This window comes from Leptodactylus fuscus, chromosome 3 (assembly GCF_031893055.1).
Source record: "Leptodactylus fuscus isolate aLepFus1 chromosome 3, aLepFus1.hap2, whole genome shotgun sequence".
Classification (NCBI taxonomy): Eukaryota; Metazoa; Chordata; class Amphibia; order Anura; family Leptodactylidae; genus Leptodactylus; species Leptodactylus fuscus.
In genome coordinates this window covers 125,524,734-125,539,018 of record NC_134267.1, presented here as the reverse complement: position 1 = coordinate 125,539,018, position 14,285 = coordinate 125,524,734, and the positions used below count along the sequence as shown (strand labels likewise).

The following is a 14,285-nucleotide window of genomic DNA, read 5'->3' as shown; positions in this document are numbered from 1 at the left end:
CCCATTCAATTTAACCCCTTCCCGCCGATGGCACTTTTTGATCTCCTGACCAAGCTCGATTTGTCACTTTATGTGGCAATAACTTTGGAATGCTTTAACTTACCAAAGTGATTTTGAGATTGTTTTTTCGTAACACATTGTACTTCATGTTAGTAGTAAATTTTGGTTGATATGTTTTGTTTAATTATGAAAAAATAGGAAATTTGGTGGAAATTTTGAAAAATATGCATTTTATAGTCTGAAATGATGTGCATTGCATACAGATATTCAGACCGCCAAAATTATATCATAAATCTCATGTGCCAGATCTCTGCTTTATGTCGGCATCAAACTTTAGTCACCCTTTTATTTTTTACGGACATTATAAGATTTACAAGTGAAACAACAATATTCAAAATTTTCAGGATATTTCTAAAACCCATTTTTTAAGGAACTAATCCAGTTATGAAGGGGTTTTGAAAGACCCTTGTATTAAATCCCCCCATAAATCACTCCATTTTCAAAACTGCACCCCTTAAATCAGCCAAAACATATACCTAGTATTTTAACCCTATAAGTGCTTAACAGGAATTAAGACAAAATGGAGGTGAAATTTTCAAATTTGATTTTAATTTACTAATATTTTGGTTTAGCCCTAGAATTTGCACATTCACAAGGGGTTAAAGGAGAAAATGCATCCCACAATTTGTTATGCAAGTTCTCTGGACTACCATAGTACCCCACTTGTGGGTGTAAACTAATATATGGACGCACAAGGGAAGGCGCGCCAAGGAGCTTTTAGAGGGCAGATTTGACTGTGATCAGTCTCAGGAACCATTTTGCATTTACAAAGCCCTTGAGGTGTCATAACAGTGGAAACCTCTAGAAAGTGACCCAATTTTGAAAACCGCACCCCTCAAAGAATTTATCAAGTGATGTAGTGAGCATTAGTAACCCCGAAGTGAATGTGTAAGCTGTGTGGAGTAAATTGGGTACACCAAATCCCATTCTATTTTCCCACTAGCTCCTATGACACGGACTGGGAAGAAGGGCATTTTGGGGGATCAGTGCTGGTGTATTAGCTCTCATAAGCTCTAAATATGGAGTGTCCTTTGAAAACGCTCGCACAGCTTATACATTTCCTTCTAGTCGCAGCCACTTATGTCCTAATGATTTGGTAACTTTTGGGGTTTTTGTCTTCACATTGTAAAAGCTAGATTTTTATTTTCTGGCAATGTGGCCATATGAGGGCTTGGTGTTTGCGGTATTAGATGTGCTTTTCAATGCCACCATTTTGTGATGCCTGTAACTTATTGACTACAATTTATTAATTCTTTCTGGGAGGGATGTAAAAGGAAACATCAATTCTAGCATTGCTTTTTAGCATTCCCCCCCCCCCCCCATACAGCGTACAGCACAAGTAACATGTTACCTTTATTCTGCGGGTCGGTACGGTTACGGCGATACCTCACTTATATTATTTTTTAATGCGTTGCCATTTGTGCAGAATAAAATTCAATTCAGGGGAAAAAAAAAATCAATTATTTTTGCATCGCCATTTTTTTTCTATTTTTCTTTATTTTACATAAAACATTTTATATGGGAAAATGGTATTTTTGGGGCTTTATTTCAAATTTATTTTAAACTTAAACTTTTTTATAACTTTTTTTTTTCTGTCTCCATGGGGGATTGAAGCAGTGATCTGCTGATCATTGCTTAACTACTTGTACGCTGCAATACACATGTATTGCAGTGTACAGGAAGCTCTCAGCAACCATGCACACGCACGGGGCTAACAGCTTCCATTTTGGTAGGATCAACCAGGTACATGGAGGGGTAAGTGATAGGGCAGACCCGGGGTCACTGATCAGACCCCGGGCTGCCCACTACCAACACCCTCAGAAACTGTCGCGGTGGGTGCCGATCAGCACTATTATATACCGAAACCCCTGAGATGCCGGCAAGTCATGTTTGACCGCCGGCATCTCAGAGGTTAACAACCGCGATCGGACCCGGTTCCGACCGCGGGTGTTACAGGGCAATGTCAGCCGTAACATACGGCTGACACTCGCAGGGCATGGTGCGCACACAGGTCCTTCCCGGCAGCGCCGTACTATTACAGCGGATGTTGGGAAGGGGTTAAAGCTTAAATCGAATGTCTATTTTTTGCCTAGACATCCCCTTTAAGCTTTCATATGACTCTGAATTTAAAAAAAAAAAAAAAGTTAGCTGAGTAATAAAACACACACTAAAAAAAATGGTTGTGGTGAGAAAAAAAAAACAAAAAACATTTGTTTATTATGGTAGGTATTTATATTTGTTTCTTTAATCTAGTATTACTACATTACAAAAACTGAAGAAAAAAAAGTTAAAAAGGGGCTGTTATGGCAATTATCTGACCACAGTCACCCCCCCCCCCCCATTCATGAGATTATAGGTCACAAATCTCCTTGTTCCTCTTGACTGCACCACTACATTGAGGAGTTGGATGGAACAGTTAAGTGTACATACTAATGCTCATTTCAAAAAGGGGACTTGAACAACTAAGGGCTCGTTCACATCTGCACCCAGGACTCCGTTATGCAGGTTTCTGTTTCCTGCACAAAACAGGGCAGGAGACGGAAACCTGCCGGCATCTTTCAAACCCATTCATTTGAATGGGTTTGAAAAGTGTCCAGCCGTGTGCGTCTTATGCTCTCCGTGGTAAAACAGTTTTTGTCTTTTTTTTTTTAACCGGACATAGAGTCGAGAGTCGGACATGCAGTATTCTATGCCCGGTTTAAAAGAAAAAAAAAAAAAAAAAAAAAAAAAAAACAAAACACGGTTTCGCCACGGAAACCTCAAAACGCTCACCGGCACTCACGGCTGGACTCGGCATGACAGATTTCCGTCTTCTGTCAGCCGAAGACGGAAACCCAATACAGAGTGCCGAACACTGGTGTGAACTCCGCGTAAGGGCCCGTTCTCATGAAGTAATGCGCCGCTCATTATGACACGTAAACACGTCAGAGTGAGCGCTTCAAAACAGAATCCCATTGACTTCAATGGGTGCCGTGTTACCCATTGAAATCAATGGGAAGCTTTTTAACCCATTGATTTCAATGTGTAGCGCGTGTAAGACGGCATCCATTGAAGTCAATGGGATTCTGTTTTGAAGCGCTCACTCTGACACGTTTACATGTCAGAATGAGTGGAGCGTTACTTCGTGAGAACGGGCCCTAAGAGTGAAAAAAGCCAAGTCAATCCAGAACAAAACCAGATATTTTTGTGTAACTATTAGGCCAAGATTTTCATGCAAATAAGGTTTAAAGGGAGTCTATCACTGTCCCCAGCTACTTTAAACCACTCTCAAGAGTGCTTAAGATGCTGGTTAGCAGAATATAAAATAGCACCTTTAAGTTTTGGAGCTCCAGGGATTCTTCTTTTTTATTCTCTATTCAAATGAGGATCTTAGAGCACAGGGGAGTTTTCTTCTACACCCACAGTTTTCAGAGAGTCATGTATTTCAGCTCATGTTATGTGTGGGTTTTTCTTTGCATCCCGGACGATTTTCCAGGCAGTTGTGGCCAAAATTTTGGTTGATCTACCTGACCGTGGATTGTTTTTTGTCAACTTCCGGGCATGTTATCAGGCCGAAATCTCCAAGGTATATGAACTTTTCAACAGGGACATTTTGACATTTTTGATTGTCATTATGATTTAAAAAGAGAAAACACAGAGTTTTGACAATAAATGGCTTAAGCCAGCCACTAACAATGAGGGTGCATGCACACTACGTAACGCCGGGCGTGTATGAGAGCCGTACACGCCGGCGTTACAGCAGGGCTGCCGAACACTTCCCATTCACTTCAATGGGAGCGCTCGTAAACGCAGCTGTTACGAGCGCTCCCATTGAAGTGAATGGGAAGTGTTCGGCAGTCTGCTGTAATGCCGGCGTGTACGGCTCTCATACACGCCCGGCGTTACTCAGTGTGCATGCACCCTGAGTGGCAAAAACGTTTTTTTGGGTTATCATTTATAGGCTCTGAAAAAAAAGGCCAAAAAAAAAAAAAAAAAAAAAAATCTGTCGAAGTATGTAAACTTTATAGCACAACTTTAAGCGTGATAATAAAGATGTTCAAACACAGTTAAAAGGGAATACCTTTTTATTTTTACTTTAAATGAAAAACAAAATAAAATAAAAACAGCAGATGGTCACAACAATTTAGTCATTTTTCAAAACCACAAAACCGTAAGTACAAAAGCACCACTAATTATTGCTATAGAAAATGCCATGGAAAATTTCAGAAATGCACAGTAAAAAACATCACTATATGCACAAGATTTTTTTTTTAGTTTTCTTAAAAGCAATAAAAGTTGATATGTAAAACAGCTGCAAACATATCCACTAATGCCAAAGTTGATTTTTTTGTTTTTTTGTTTAAAACTTGCAGACAATGAAGAAAATCAGAATCAGCAAAGCATGAATATGTAGAGGAAAATGTTCATGTACATTATATATATATGTAAAAGTTAAACTACAGTTGTCCTAAAAAAATTAGCATTTACAAAATACTTGAGAAAAATATTGTTTTTTTTCTTAAAGTTCTTCAAGAGGTACGTAAAATCAACGAAAAATTTCCATGACCATTTCATTCTTTCTTGCCACACGCTGCTTCAGTTATCTGTACCTATGAAAGTAAAAGAAAAACAAAAATAAAAAATCAGAATAATGAAACAGCAATGATGCGGACCCCAACCCTCGTCTACTCAACTACTGTTTTTTTTTTCTATTAAAAAACTTCTGTAGAAGAAAATATGGAATATGTCATGTGAAAAGACCTGTTTTATGATAGGGATACTTTTGATTAACTTACCAAAGTTAAGATTTACAACCCCAAGAAGCCTTACCTGAAAGCTTCCATTATTTTCCACACAGAATAAGCACCACACCACTAGCTTTCTATGCACTGCACACAAAAAAATATCGATCTACCATACCCTTAACTTTCACTGTTTCAATCTGCCCTTTTATTGACAGTGTGCTGGGCATGGCACCTCTGGATGTGGAAACATTAACAGTTGAGCGAGAGATGCGAATCTGTAATAACATTTCGGTCAATAAAAAGAAGCATTATGAACATGCAATCAATGGCTGTACGACTGTATAAGAAAACACCACCACTGATTCAATCTGTGCAATGTACCTCATCAGCTCTATTTTCACCATTTTCAGATGGAGCAGTACCTTCCTTTCCGGCTTCTTGTTTTTCTTCCTTCTTCCCTTTAGCACCTTTGTTACCCTTTGTTCCTGGCTCCTTCTTTACACCAATGGAGAAAATAAAAATATACAATTAAAATATTGAAATAGTGTTTTAATCATACAATAAATCCAGCTTCATACACAAAAATTAAAACAAAACAAAACTTAGGCTACATTCACATTACAGTTATTAATGACCTTTGCTGCTGTTAGACATAGGATGACAGTAATAGACATCCCCTGCATGCAGAACTTTTCCTTACTTCAGAAAAGTAAAAAAATGACAGAAGAAAGCACTTTTTTTTTTTTTAAACACTGTTACAAATGCCGATGGACACCCAATGGAGGGGGCTCTATCTTTATCTGTTATTTACTGTCAGATTCTCTCATCTTGTGACAGATGAGAACAACAGACAATGAGAAACAGTAGTGTGAACCAACCCTTATACAGATTTCCAATATATGTTCTGTATGAATTCCTTGTCTTCTCCATTTATGATCTCATTCAAGGACAACCTTCATTGTTAACCTACAGTGACCAAAACTGCCCTGGTCACATGGTAATCACACAGGTTAAAGGGATTGTATCATTAGAATCCCATTTTTTAATATTAACACGTAGGAACAGTAAGTTAATTTACAAGAAAATGGCCGCAGACCTGCGCATGCCTAGGATTTTGAAGACCAGTGCTGGAAGAAGACGCGGCAGAGAGGAGTTCCAGAAGAAGATGAGGCGGCTCTGGAGATTTTTCAGGTAGCATTGGGGACTTCCCCAGTGATATTTGAGCATTGTGGAACGCGTCCAGCGCCGAGAGAAAAATCATTTGCATACCACAGAAAACCGGGAATATCACCGTAATGGCTGTGCAGAGAAGACTTCTAAATGTAGGAGAAGAATAGCCTCTCTTAAGGCTATTCCCACGTGTTAATATTAAAAAATGGGATTATAATGATAGAATCCCTTTAAAATCTTGTTACAGTACAGTCAGAGCTTTCTTTTACTAACAAGTCATGTATTCATACGACCAGGACAGAATTGTACCCCCAGAGGTAACATACACTAGTCCTAAGATTATATAGGAACATGTCCCCAGCTAGTCAGCTTATTGATACATTTCAAGGAGGAAGAACTGTAACAGCACAATGCAGAGTTCTAAGAAGAGATACCCAAGAATTATAAATTCATGGGGAATACAAATATTACCTAAAACAGAGAGGTCTTTAAATGGAGTCTATCACTAGGGTGAAGCACATTTAACTAGCGACACAGTTAGATAGATCAAGCTAACCTGAATGTAAAACTCCGCTCCCCCATAAAAATGGCTGCTTTTGTTGCCGAGATATTCATTTATTTTATAATAGGCAAAGGAACAGTCTGGAGCATGGACAGCGGCTCTGTTGTTTCAAACTGCTCTAAACTCTCAGCACGAGAACACAGGGCAAGAAAACAGCATAGTTCCCTGGTCATATCACTCAAATAGGAAATCATCATATAGCAGTGTGGCACATAGCAGTTTTGAGCAACAGAGCCACCCTTGGTGCACCAGATTGCAATCTTATATAGTGCAACCTGAATGAATATCTCGGCAATGGGGGCACCAATTTTCATGGGGAAAAGGAGGCAGTAATCTTTTGTATTCTCTGAAATACTGAAAAGGTCCGTGTCCACTTGGAGAATCAGATCTTATCTTTTGAACAGATTGGCAGATTTTAAAAAGAAGAACACGAAATTGAAAGATTTACCTTGGCTGCAGCTTTTTTTGGCTTTGCTTCAGGTTTAGGAGGGGCAGGTTTCTAGGAGCAAGAGAACATTTACGTAAAATGTAGATTACATTATCACAACTAACAACAAACCAAACGGTAAACAGTTTGCTAGTAAAGTTCAGGCTCTGTGAAAATCCTCCAAAAATTCATGGATGGCCAGTATGTACAATATATGGTAGAACTGAAAAATTACAATAGTAAATGTGGTCTGGATAGGTAGTGGACATTGCAAGAGAATTACTTACAGCTGACAATCTTGCTGATCTTCTTGTTGGCTACAGGAGACAAAACATATGAACATTATTTCTAAGTAGCACAATCTCAGACGCTTAAAAGGGTAACAGAAAAATAGTGTGTCCCCACAACGTGTTATTAGTACAGTACTTCTCTCTGCTCCAGACAAACTACTCTGACGGGTCACATATGCCTAAAGCAGGTGGTGTCCAGAAGTGTATGACACAGGCCTAATATGGCCTGCGATCTACAAGACAGAAAGTGGGAGGGCAGGATATGACAGTTTCAGTACCAGGTTGGGGCTCCTCCACTCTCTGGTTTTCTGATTGAGCTGCATTTTTCACAACCAGATAGGCAATACTTGGGAGACCCCACAGCATTCCACCCCTACCTGTGGGCCGCAGATGACAGCTTCAGGGACCGAATTCGGCCTGTGTTCAAGGCCTCTAGTTTAAAGGGAACCCATTTCCAGAAAAAATGCAGTGCAATCAGCAGGCATCTTGTTAATAGTGCAGGAGGAGCTGAAAAAAATTGATATATAGATTTCTGGAGAAAGATTCAGTAAACCAATCTGCTGAATTCTTCCTGCTCTATAACATGCTGCCTGTAGAATGCTCTGCATTTTCATGGTGACTAGTTCCTTTAAATCTCTCAAATAGGTAAGTCACATCCACACTTGTGATATATGCTTGTATCTGAGCAAATTAAAGGGGTTTTCCATCTCAGGGTTTCACCTACTCGCCTGTCTCCTCCACTTATTGGTTTCAGTGACAAGCTTAAAGAGGACCTTTCACCACCTGGGGCACATTCAGTTTTATATACCACTAGAAAGCCGATTGTGCGCTGAATTCAGTGCACTGTTGGCCTTCACGATCTGTGCCCCGGGTGAAGAGCTATCGGTGTCGGTACCGTAGCTCTTCACCGTCAGTACTATGGACAAGTACTATCACGAGGGGAGGGAGGCGTTCCTCGCTGCTCTCACAGTACAGCGCTATAGGCACTGCTGTGAGGAAGGGCGTTCCTTTCTAGCGGTATATACTCTCCCCTCTATGCAATGACTCTCTCATACAAGTGAATAGGGTCTGCTCCAGACCATTGCGTCTATGGCCCATGTTCCTTCTATAGGAAACAAAGTTTCAATGTTTAGGGTCCCTTCACACTGAGTTTACACTCCGCTCATTCAGGCACGTATACACGAGCGCTTCAAAACACATCCCATTCACTTCAATGGGAGCGCGTGTAAACCCGGCTTTACGCGTGCTTCCATTGAAGTGAATGGAATGTGTTTTGAAGTGCTCGTGTATACGTGTCTGAATGAGCGGAGTGTAAACTCCGTGTGAAGGGACCCTTAGGCTGTGGCAAAAGCTGGAATTAAATACAAAGTTTGGATATACAATTATCTCCAGTGATATCTCTAGAAATTATACAAGCATTTTAAAATTCCTAAAATATAATGGTTTGAAGTTAACCATTCCCCACCCACCTTCATTTCACATAACCCATACACCATTCACAATGAGAATCAGGGAAAAGTTCTCAATAGATTTTTAAGGGACAGAAAAAAAATGTATTTCACAGAAAGGTGCCAAAATTTGTTAATAAAATATAACAATATGTATTAATGACACAAAAGCTACCAGAAAAATCTTAAGTTGTCTGAAAGCTGCAAATATGATCCTGAAGATGGGAAAACTAATTTATGGCAGAAGACAATTATTAGTCAAGTCCCAGGAAAGGTAACCGTACACACTTACCTCTTGCTTAGTTACTTTGCCAGCATCCTTGGCTTCAGCACCTTCTGGAGACTGCAACACAGAAGAACAACAAGATTTAGAACTTTTCCTCATAATTCTAGTAATCATTTTTCAGATCATTACTAGTTCATTATCATTAGTTAAGCAATTAGTTCTGTTTGAAGGTAAAACGGCAGTTTTCCAGGGTTTTGGCCCTAAATGGTCATCAGTATGTACATCAGTATGTACAGACCAGCAGTTCCTCCAGGTGATATTTGCTGCTAGAGTGGCTAGGGAGTGCATGTAAACGGCTCCTGTTCAAGTAATAGGAGCAATGTAGCAGCCCCTTCTACCGTATAGAAGTGGTTACAGAAAGGTTGCTGGAACATTTGATCTGGTGTTGGACCCTCACAAATCATACCAATTATGGCCAGTTGGCCATTTTTGGGAGGCTGCTCTTGTAGTTCAATACAGGAGCGTACTGCGCAGGTGTCGGAAGTTGGACCGAGACGGAAGACAGAAGACGCAGGGTTGCAGCTGAAGATGGAGGCGTCGCTGGAAAGAGCTCTCTGGCAGCAGTGGGGATGCCCCCATCGCCGTTTGAGCGCTGAGGCCCGCCCTCATTGCTGCGGAGAACTCATTTGCATACCGATTGAAACCAGTAATTCCAAGGAACGGCGCCACGGAGACCACATCTAAAGGTAAGAGACGAATAGCCTTTCTTAAGGCTATTCCGACGTGGTAATTAGAAAAAAATGTTGGTTTAGTGGTAGAATCCCTTTAAAACCCCTTTCATGCCTTTTTACCCTCTTCACTGTAATTCAGAGTACTGTCAACTTTCTCAGTATGTGCCCTGTTGCTGAAGATATCGGTGTTGTTAATTACAGCACTGATATCTCCCCTCTGTCAGAAAGGTATTCTTCAAAGCCTAGCATCATCGCTGGGCTGTGAGGAAGCCCCACAACGACTGTACCCTTAACATAGCCTTGTACTGCCCTCATTCGTAAACTTATACTGAAGAAGGGGGTGTTTTCCAGGCTGAATAATTGATTACTGTTTTAGCATTGATGAAGATCTGATCAGCAGAGGTTCCATGTGTCTGACCCTGCTTTTTTTTTTTTTTTGAAGAGGCTGGGGGTGTAAAGTACTTTCCAAGCAAAGTTCTGTACGTCTGTATAGTGGCAGTGCTTTGATATTGCAGCCCAGCCCATTCACTTGAACGTGACATCACAGACTGAGCAGCGCTCAGGAAGTGCTGCTGCAGCTTCAAACATTTGATTTTTCTGATCTTCAATTGGGTAGCTCAAAATTTAAGCAGCCTAAGCTGAGGAAACCCCTTTATTTTTACAGAAGTGGAATAAATGTATGACTGTTCACATGTGGCCATATAACAATGTTAGTATTAGCAACTTTTTCATGAGCCATGTGATACTTTAAACTGTATAACTTTTTTCACACCCCACACCTGTTTATAAGAAAGAATTTCTAAATCTTTCCTAATGTGTATTATGAATTCTGCGGATAAAGAACTTTCTGTTTGGTTCTGTGGCATAGTGTAAAGTTAGAAAAACACATCTCTTTAAACTCTGGTACTCTTGTGTTGCAATCCTATACAATATCATTGAATACAAGTGAATTAGGGATATATAAAAACAAGTCACTTCCAGGGATCCCAAACTTTTCTCAAACTGTAAAAGTCAAGAGCAGATGTAAAGATCGCAGGGCTTCAGGACTGTCCTAGCAGCTGTTTTTAAGCATGTGCTGAAAATGTTGCATTGCTGTAAAACAATGAAAAGAATATGGTGTACAACTAACAATCACACACTCAGCTATCTGGAAAAGCCCAGAGCTGGATCTTTTGTTTCAATTGACTATTTAAAAGGTAAAAAGGAATATACCTGAAAGTGGAAATTGTACTAGTTACTATCACTGGGTCTACTTTGGCATGTGCCAACTCAGGACAAGTAGGGATTTTTTTTTTTCTTTTGAGAAGGGTCTATTAGTTATCTTAAAAACAGAATTATGATGCACAAGAAACAACATCAGTAAGTGGTAAATACATAAATAACGTCTGGCTGAAAATGCTTACAGATCCGTGTGCCACTCAAAATAATCTAAAAATTGCTTTAGAAATTCCCTAGATCAGAGGCATACAGAGGTGCAGTATATACCTATATAAAATGCTGGATTACAGCTATGTACAGTATGAATTAGGACTGGGCAATTAATCGAAAGTCAGCTCAACTAACTTATGAACTTGCGTGATTATGATGTTCTGTCACTCAGTTCTTAAGTTTTCGGTGCTCAGAAAAGGCATCTCACCGCCATAACAAAATAAAAAATATTTTCTAGCACTTTTAAGATATTTGTGAAGAATCGTAATTTATTAGCATCCAAACAATAAACGTTTCGGTCAAAAATGATCTTCATCAGTATAACGGATGCATAGGGTGGGGTGAAGATCAAGGAAGATAAGAGAATAGTGGTTGATATGAACCTGGGCACATCAATTATTACATTTTTTTGCATTCCCACCATCCTGTCTCACATGGTTATTGGCTAAAGGAGATGTCACTAAACGTATACTATCTAATCAAGAATAGCGATATGTGAATAGCGAAAAACAAAATTCAGTGGTATATAAATAGGGTGTGTGTCCGAGGTAAAATGTACAATTAACCGTGGTATAGATTTAGGTCATAATGGCCCAGCCCTGGTATTAAAGAGGATGTCCGGGGGCTTAAATTATGTTTAAAATAGGCCAGAGGAGGTGAGGAAAAACAAACAAAAAAAACCCCATAACAAATATAAAAACCCAAATACACCCCGATCGGGTCCTGCAGCTCAGCTACCTTCTTGCTGGCTGTGATGTCCCGATTCCCTTTCGGTGAGGCCACTGATTGGCGGGTACTTCCATCATAAGAAAACAACGTAGATGTGTGACCAGACCACCGGGGAAGGGGGATTATAATTCTAATTCTTTTTCCCCGCCGCCCCCGGCCGATTTAAAAAATAATGTGGGTTTCCATTTTTACCTGGCCAACCCCTTTATGTACCATATACTTTTTTGCATTAAGGAGAATGTTAATGGTACAGGCAAAAGCTTTATAGCACAACCAATACCCACACAGTGCAAATTAAGACATTAAAATAAATATAGAAAAAATTTAAAATTAACAAATCTGCTGAAACAAGTACATGGAAGGCTTTCTAAATAATAGTTGATAATGCCAAACATGAAACAAATGGAATTTCCTTTAATATATATTTGAAAGATATTTTATGCTTTGAAACCAAATATTCCATAAGATCATATTATTCATAAGGTAGACAGAATGTTTTACAGTGTTGGGTTTAACGCTCAATAGTGAAGTGGTGACAGACGTTATAGCCTGAGGTTCAAAGAGTCTGGTTAACAAAAGAGGGCATTTCTTCTCTTCTTCAGCACACGTGCCAACTGTTCAACGCCAAATTGTCAAAGACCATATAAATATAACACAATGAAAACATTGTGTCAAATCTCCATTCTGAACCAGGCTTGATGAAATAACTATTAGAAAGTGAACTTTAGGGTCACAAGATTAGTTTTAGTTAACTAGAATTAGTAAACGCCATATTACATGCACAAAGCATGTGTGCACAGCCTACCAATGCATTTTTAATTTTCTCACATAGTAGATGAGGTTGGATAAAGACATCATTCCATCAAGTCCAACCTACAACCCCCTATAGTGTTGATCTACGTTACAAAATTTCGCTCTTAAATCTATATAGCGCAACACATATCTGAGAGCATCTGGGGCCACATGTTTTTGGACGGTACAATAGTTTGAAGAGGAGTTGTAATATGATGATCGATTGTGAACACTACGCCTGGTGTAGGATGACAGTCACACATCACTAATAACATAGATATTACATTTTATAGCTCATATAAGACCCCTAGAACCGTCTTCTGCTGAAACCTGGCACCGATCCAAGCAGAGTAATGTAGATGGATGTAAACAGATTGCTTTATGTGGAGGCGGTGTAACACACCCTCACAAGGCTTTACACACTTGCTGTTGAGCACTTACAGTGTAACCTGTGGAAATTTTAGATTTTGTCAGGTGTAAAGCCATACATGGTAGAAGGAGTTGTCAGCCATGATAGCTGCCATAGACCTGCTCAGGAGCCTGGCTGCCACCATACTGCAAACTGTTCCTTTCTCTTTGTTTTCCACGGATGGGCTGTATAAGAATGCGGGAAACATGGAGCAATGGCCAAGTAAATGCGAGGGAATAGACACTGGTCCCGTACACAGGCCCCACACTGCCGATGTGACACCAGCCATCCGAGCTCTAGAAACATGGACGTCACACTTCTCTACTCTTTCCATAAGCTGTCATTGAGCATGGCCAATAATGGAAAAATATGGACCCCACCTCCTAAGAAAAGGCCCCGGAGCAATGGCTGGCGAAATATAGATGTATAGGATTGTAAAGTGGAAAGAGAAGGAGCGGGGAAGGCTGGGTGACACCACGGATCTGGTAACAATAACGTAGCGGCTGCAAGGAACCCACCGCACGCAAAGAGGGAACACGCAAGAGCTAGGGCAGAGCACAGCACAGGGAAGCCATATGTGCAGCGGGGACACTCACCTTTCTCTTAGGCATCGTGATCTGTAGGTGATGGCCTCGCCCTGGAGCTAGAGATGAGGAAGCTGATGGCTGTGGAGGAAGCACACTGACTGGAGCCTAACAACCGCTTTCCGCACAACTACAGTCTCCCCCTCTCCAATCCTGGTTCGTTCTTCACTGCAGCGATCTCATTGGTGGATTCTAGTTTACAAATTCCACAAGACACGCCCCCCCAGAGCAAACCACCTACAGCCGGACCCTAGATGGGGGTGACACGCCCGAATACGTCATGGGTGATTTACTACAACCGATCTTCTTGTTGTGAGTCTGCCTACTCCACTCAGTGCACCAATAAGCAGTAGGGGGCTTCGGCGTCGACCGTTCAAACGAGAGGTAGGAGGCGGTTCCGAGTAGCTGCCAGTCACTCGCAGTGGCGGTCTTTTCTCTTGTTTGAACCGTTAGGAGCGTGGAGCTGGCCCCGCCCCTCGGTGAAGTTAGGTGTTTATTTTTGAATAGGGTGACGAGCGCTTAGTTTACTGAGGTAAGAACCGCCATTTTACAGCAGACGCGGAAGCTTGGAGGCTGCTGTCAGTATCTGTGCGAGTGCTTTACTAGTCTTGTGTATTGAAGCGCTGCGGCCAGCTCTTTATAGTCACTGCATGGGCTGTTTGGAGCTTCATGGTTTATCGTCACCTAAATTGGACAATATGATTT

The 14,285-nt window shown here is 40.7% G+C and overlaps 1 protein-coding gene across 2 annotated transcripts; it reads right to left on the bottom strand.

Moving 5' to 3' along the window:
- Nucleotides 1-4,106: 4,106 nt before the first annotated feature.
- On the bottom strand, nucleotides 4,107-13,769 carry HMGN3 (high mobility group nucleosomal binding domain 3). Of its 2 annotated transcripts, XM_075268309.1 has the most exons (7): nucleotides 13,593-13,769; nucleotides 8,974-9,024; nucleotides 7,231-7,260; nucleotides 6,965-7,015; nucleotides 5,166-5,279; nucleotides 4,960-5,059; nucleotides 4,107-4,649 (listed from the first exon to the last, which is right to left on the bottom strand). In XM_075268309.1, the coding sequence occupies exons 1-7, from the start codon at nucleotides 13,605-13,607 to the stop codon at nucleotides 4,636-4,638; spliced, it is 375 nt and encodes a 124-aa protein (XP_075124410.1). In that variant the 5' UTR covers nucleotides 13,608-13,769; the 3' UTR covers nucleotides 4,107-4,635. The 2 variants fall into 2 exon arrangements, with proteins under 2 accessions (XP_075124410.1, XP_075124408.1); XM_075268307.1 differs by lacking the exon at nucleotides 4,107-4,649 and having other exon boundaries at nucleotides 4,679-5,059.
- Nucleotides 13,770-14,285: the final 516 nt, after the last annotated feature.

Excerpts from the sequence above, each read along its gene's own strand:
- HMGN3 (XM_075268307.1), bottom strand. Across the intron at positions 7,261-8,973 it reads GCAAAGTAACTAAGCAAGAG|CCAACAAGAAGATCAGCAAG; the intron begins GTAAGTGTGTAC and ends TGTCTCCTGTAG. Across the intron at positions 7,016-7,230 it reads GATCAGCAAGATTGTCAGCT|AAACCTGCCCCTCCTAAACC; the intron begins GTAAGTAATTCT and ends TCTTGCTCCTAG.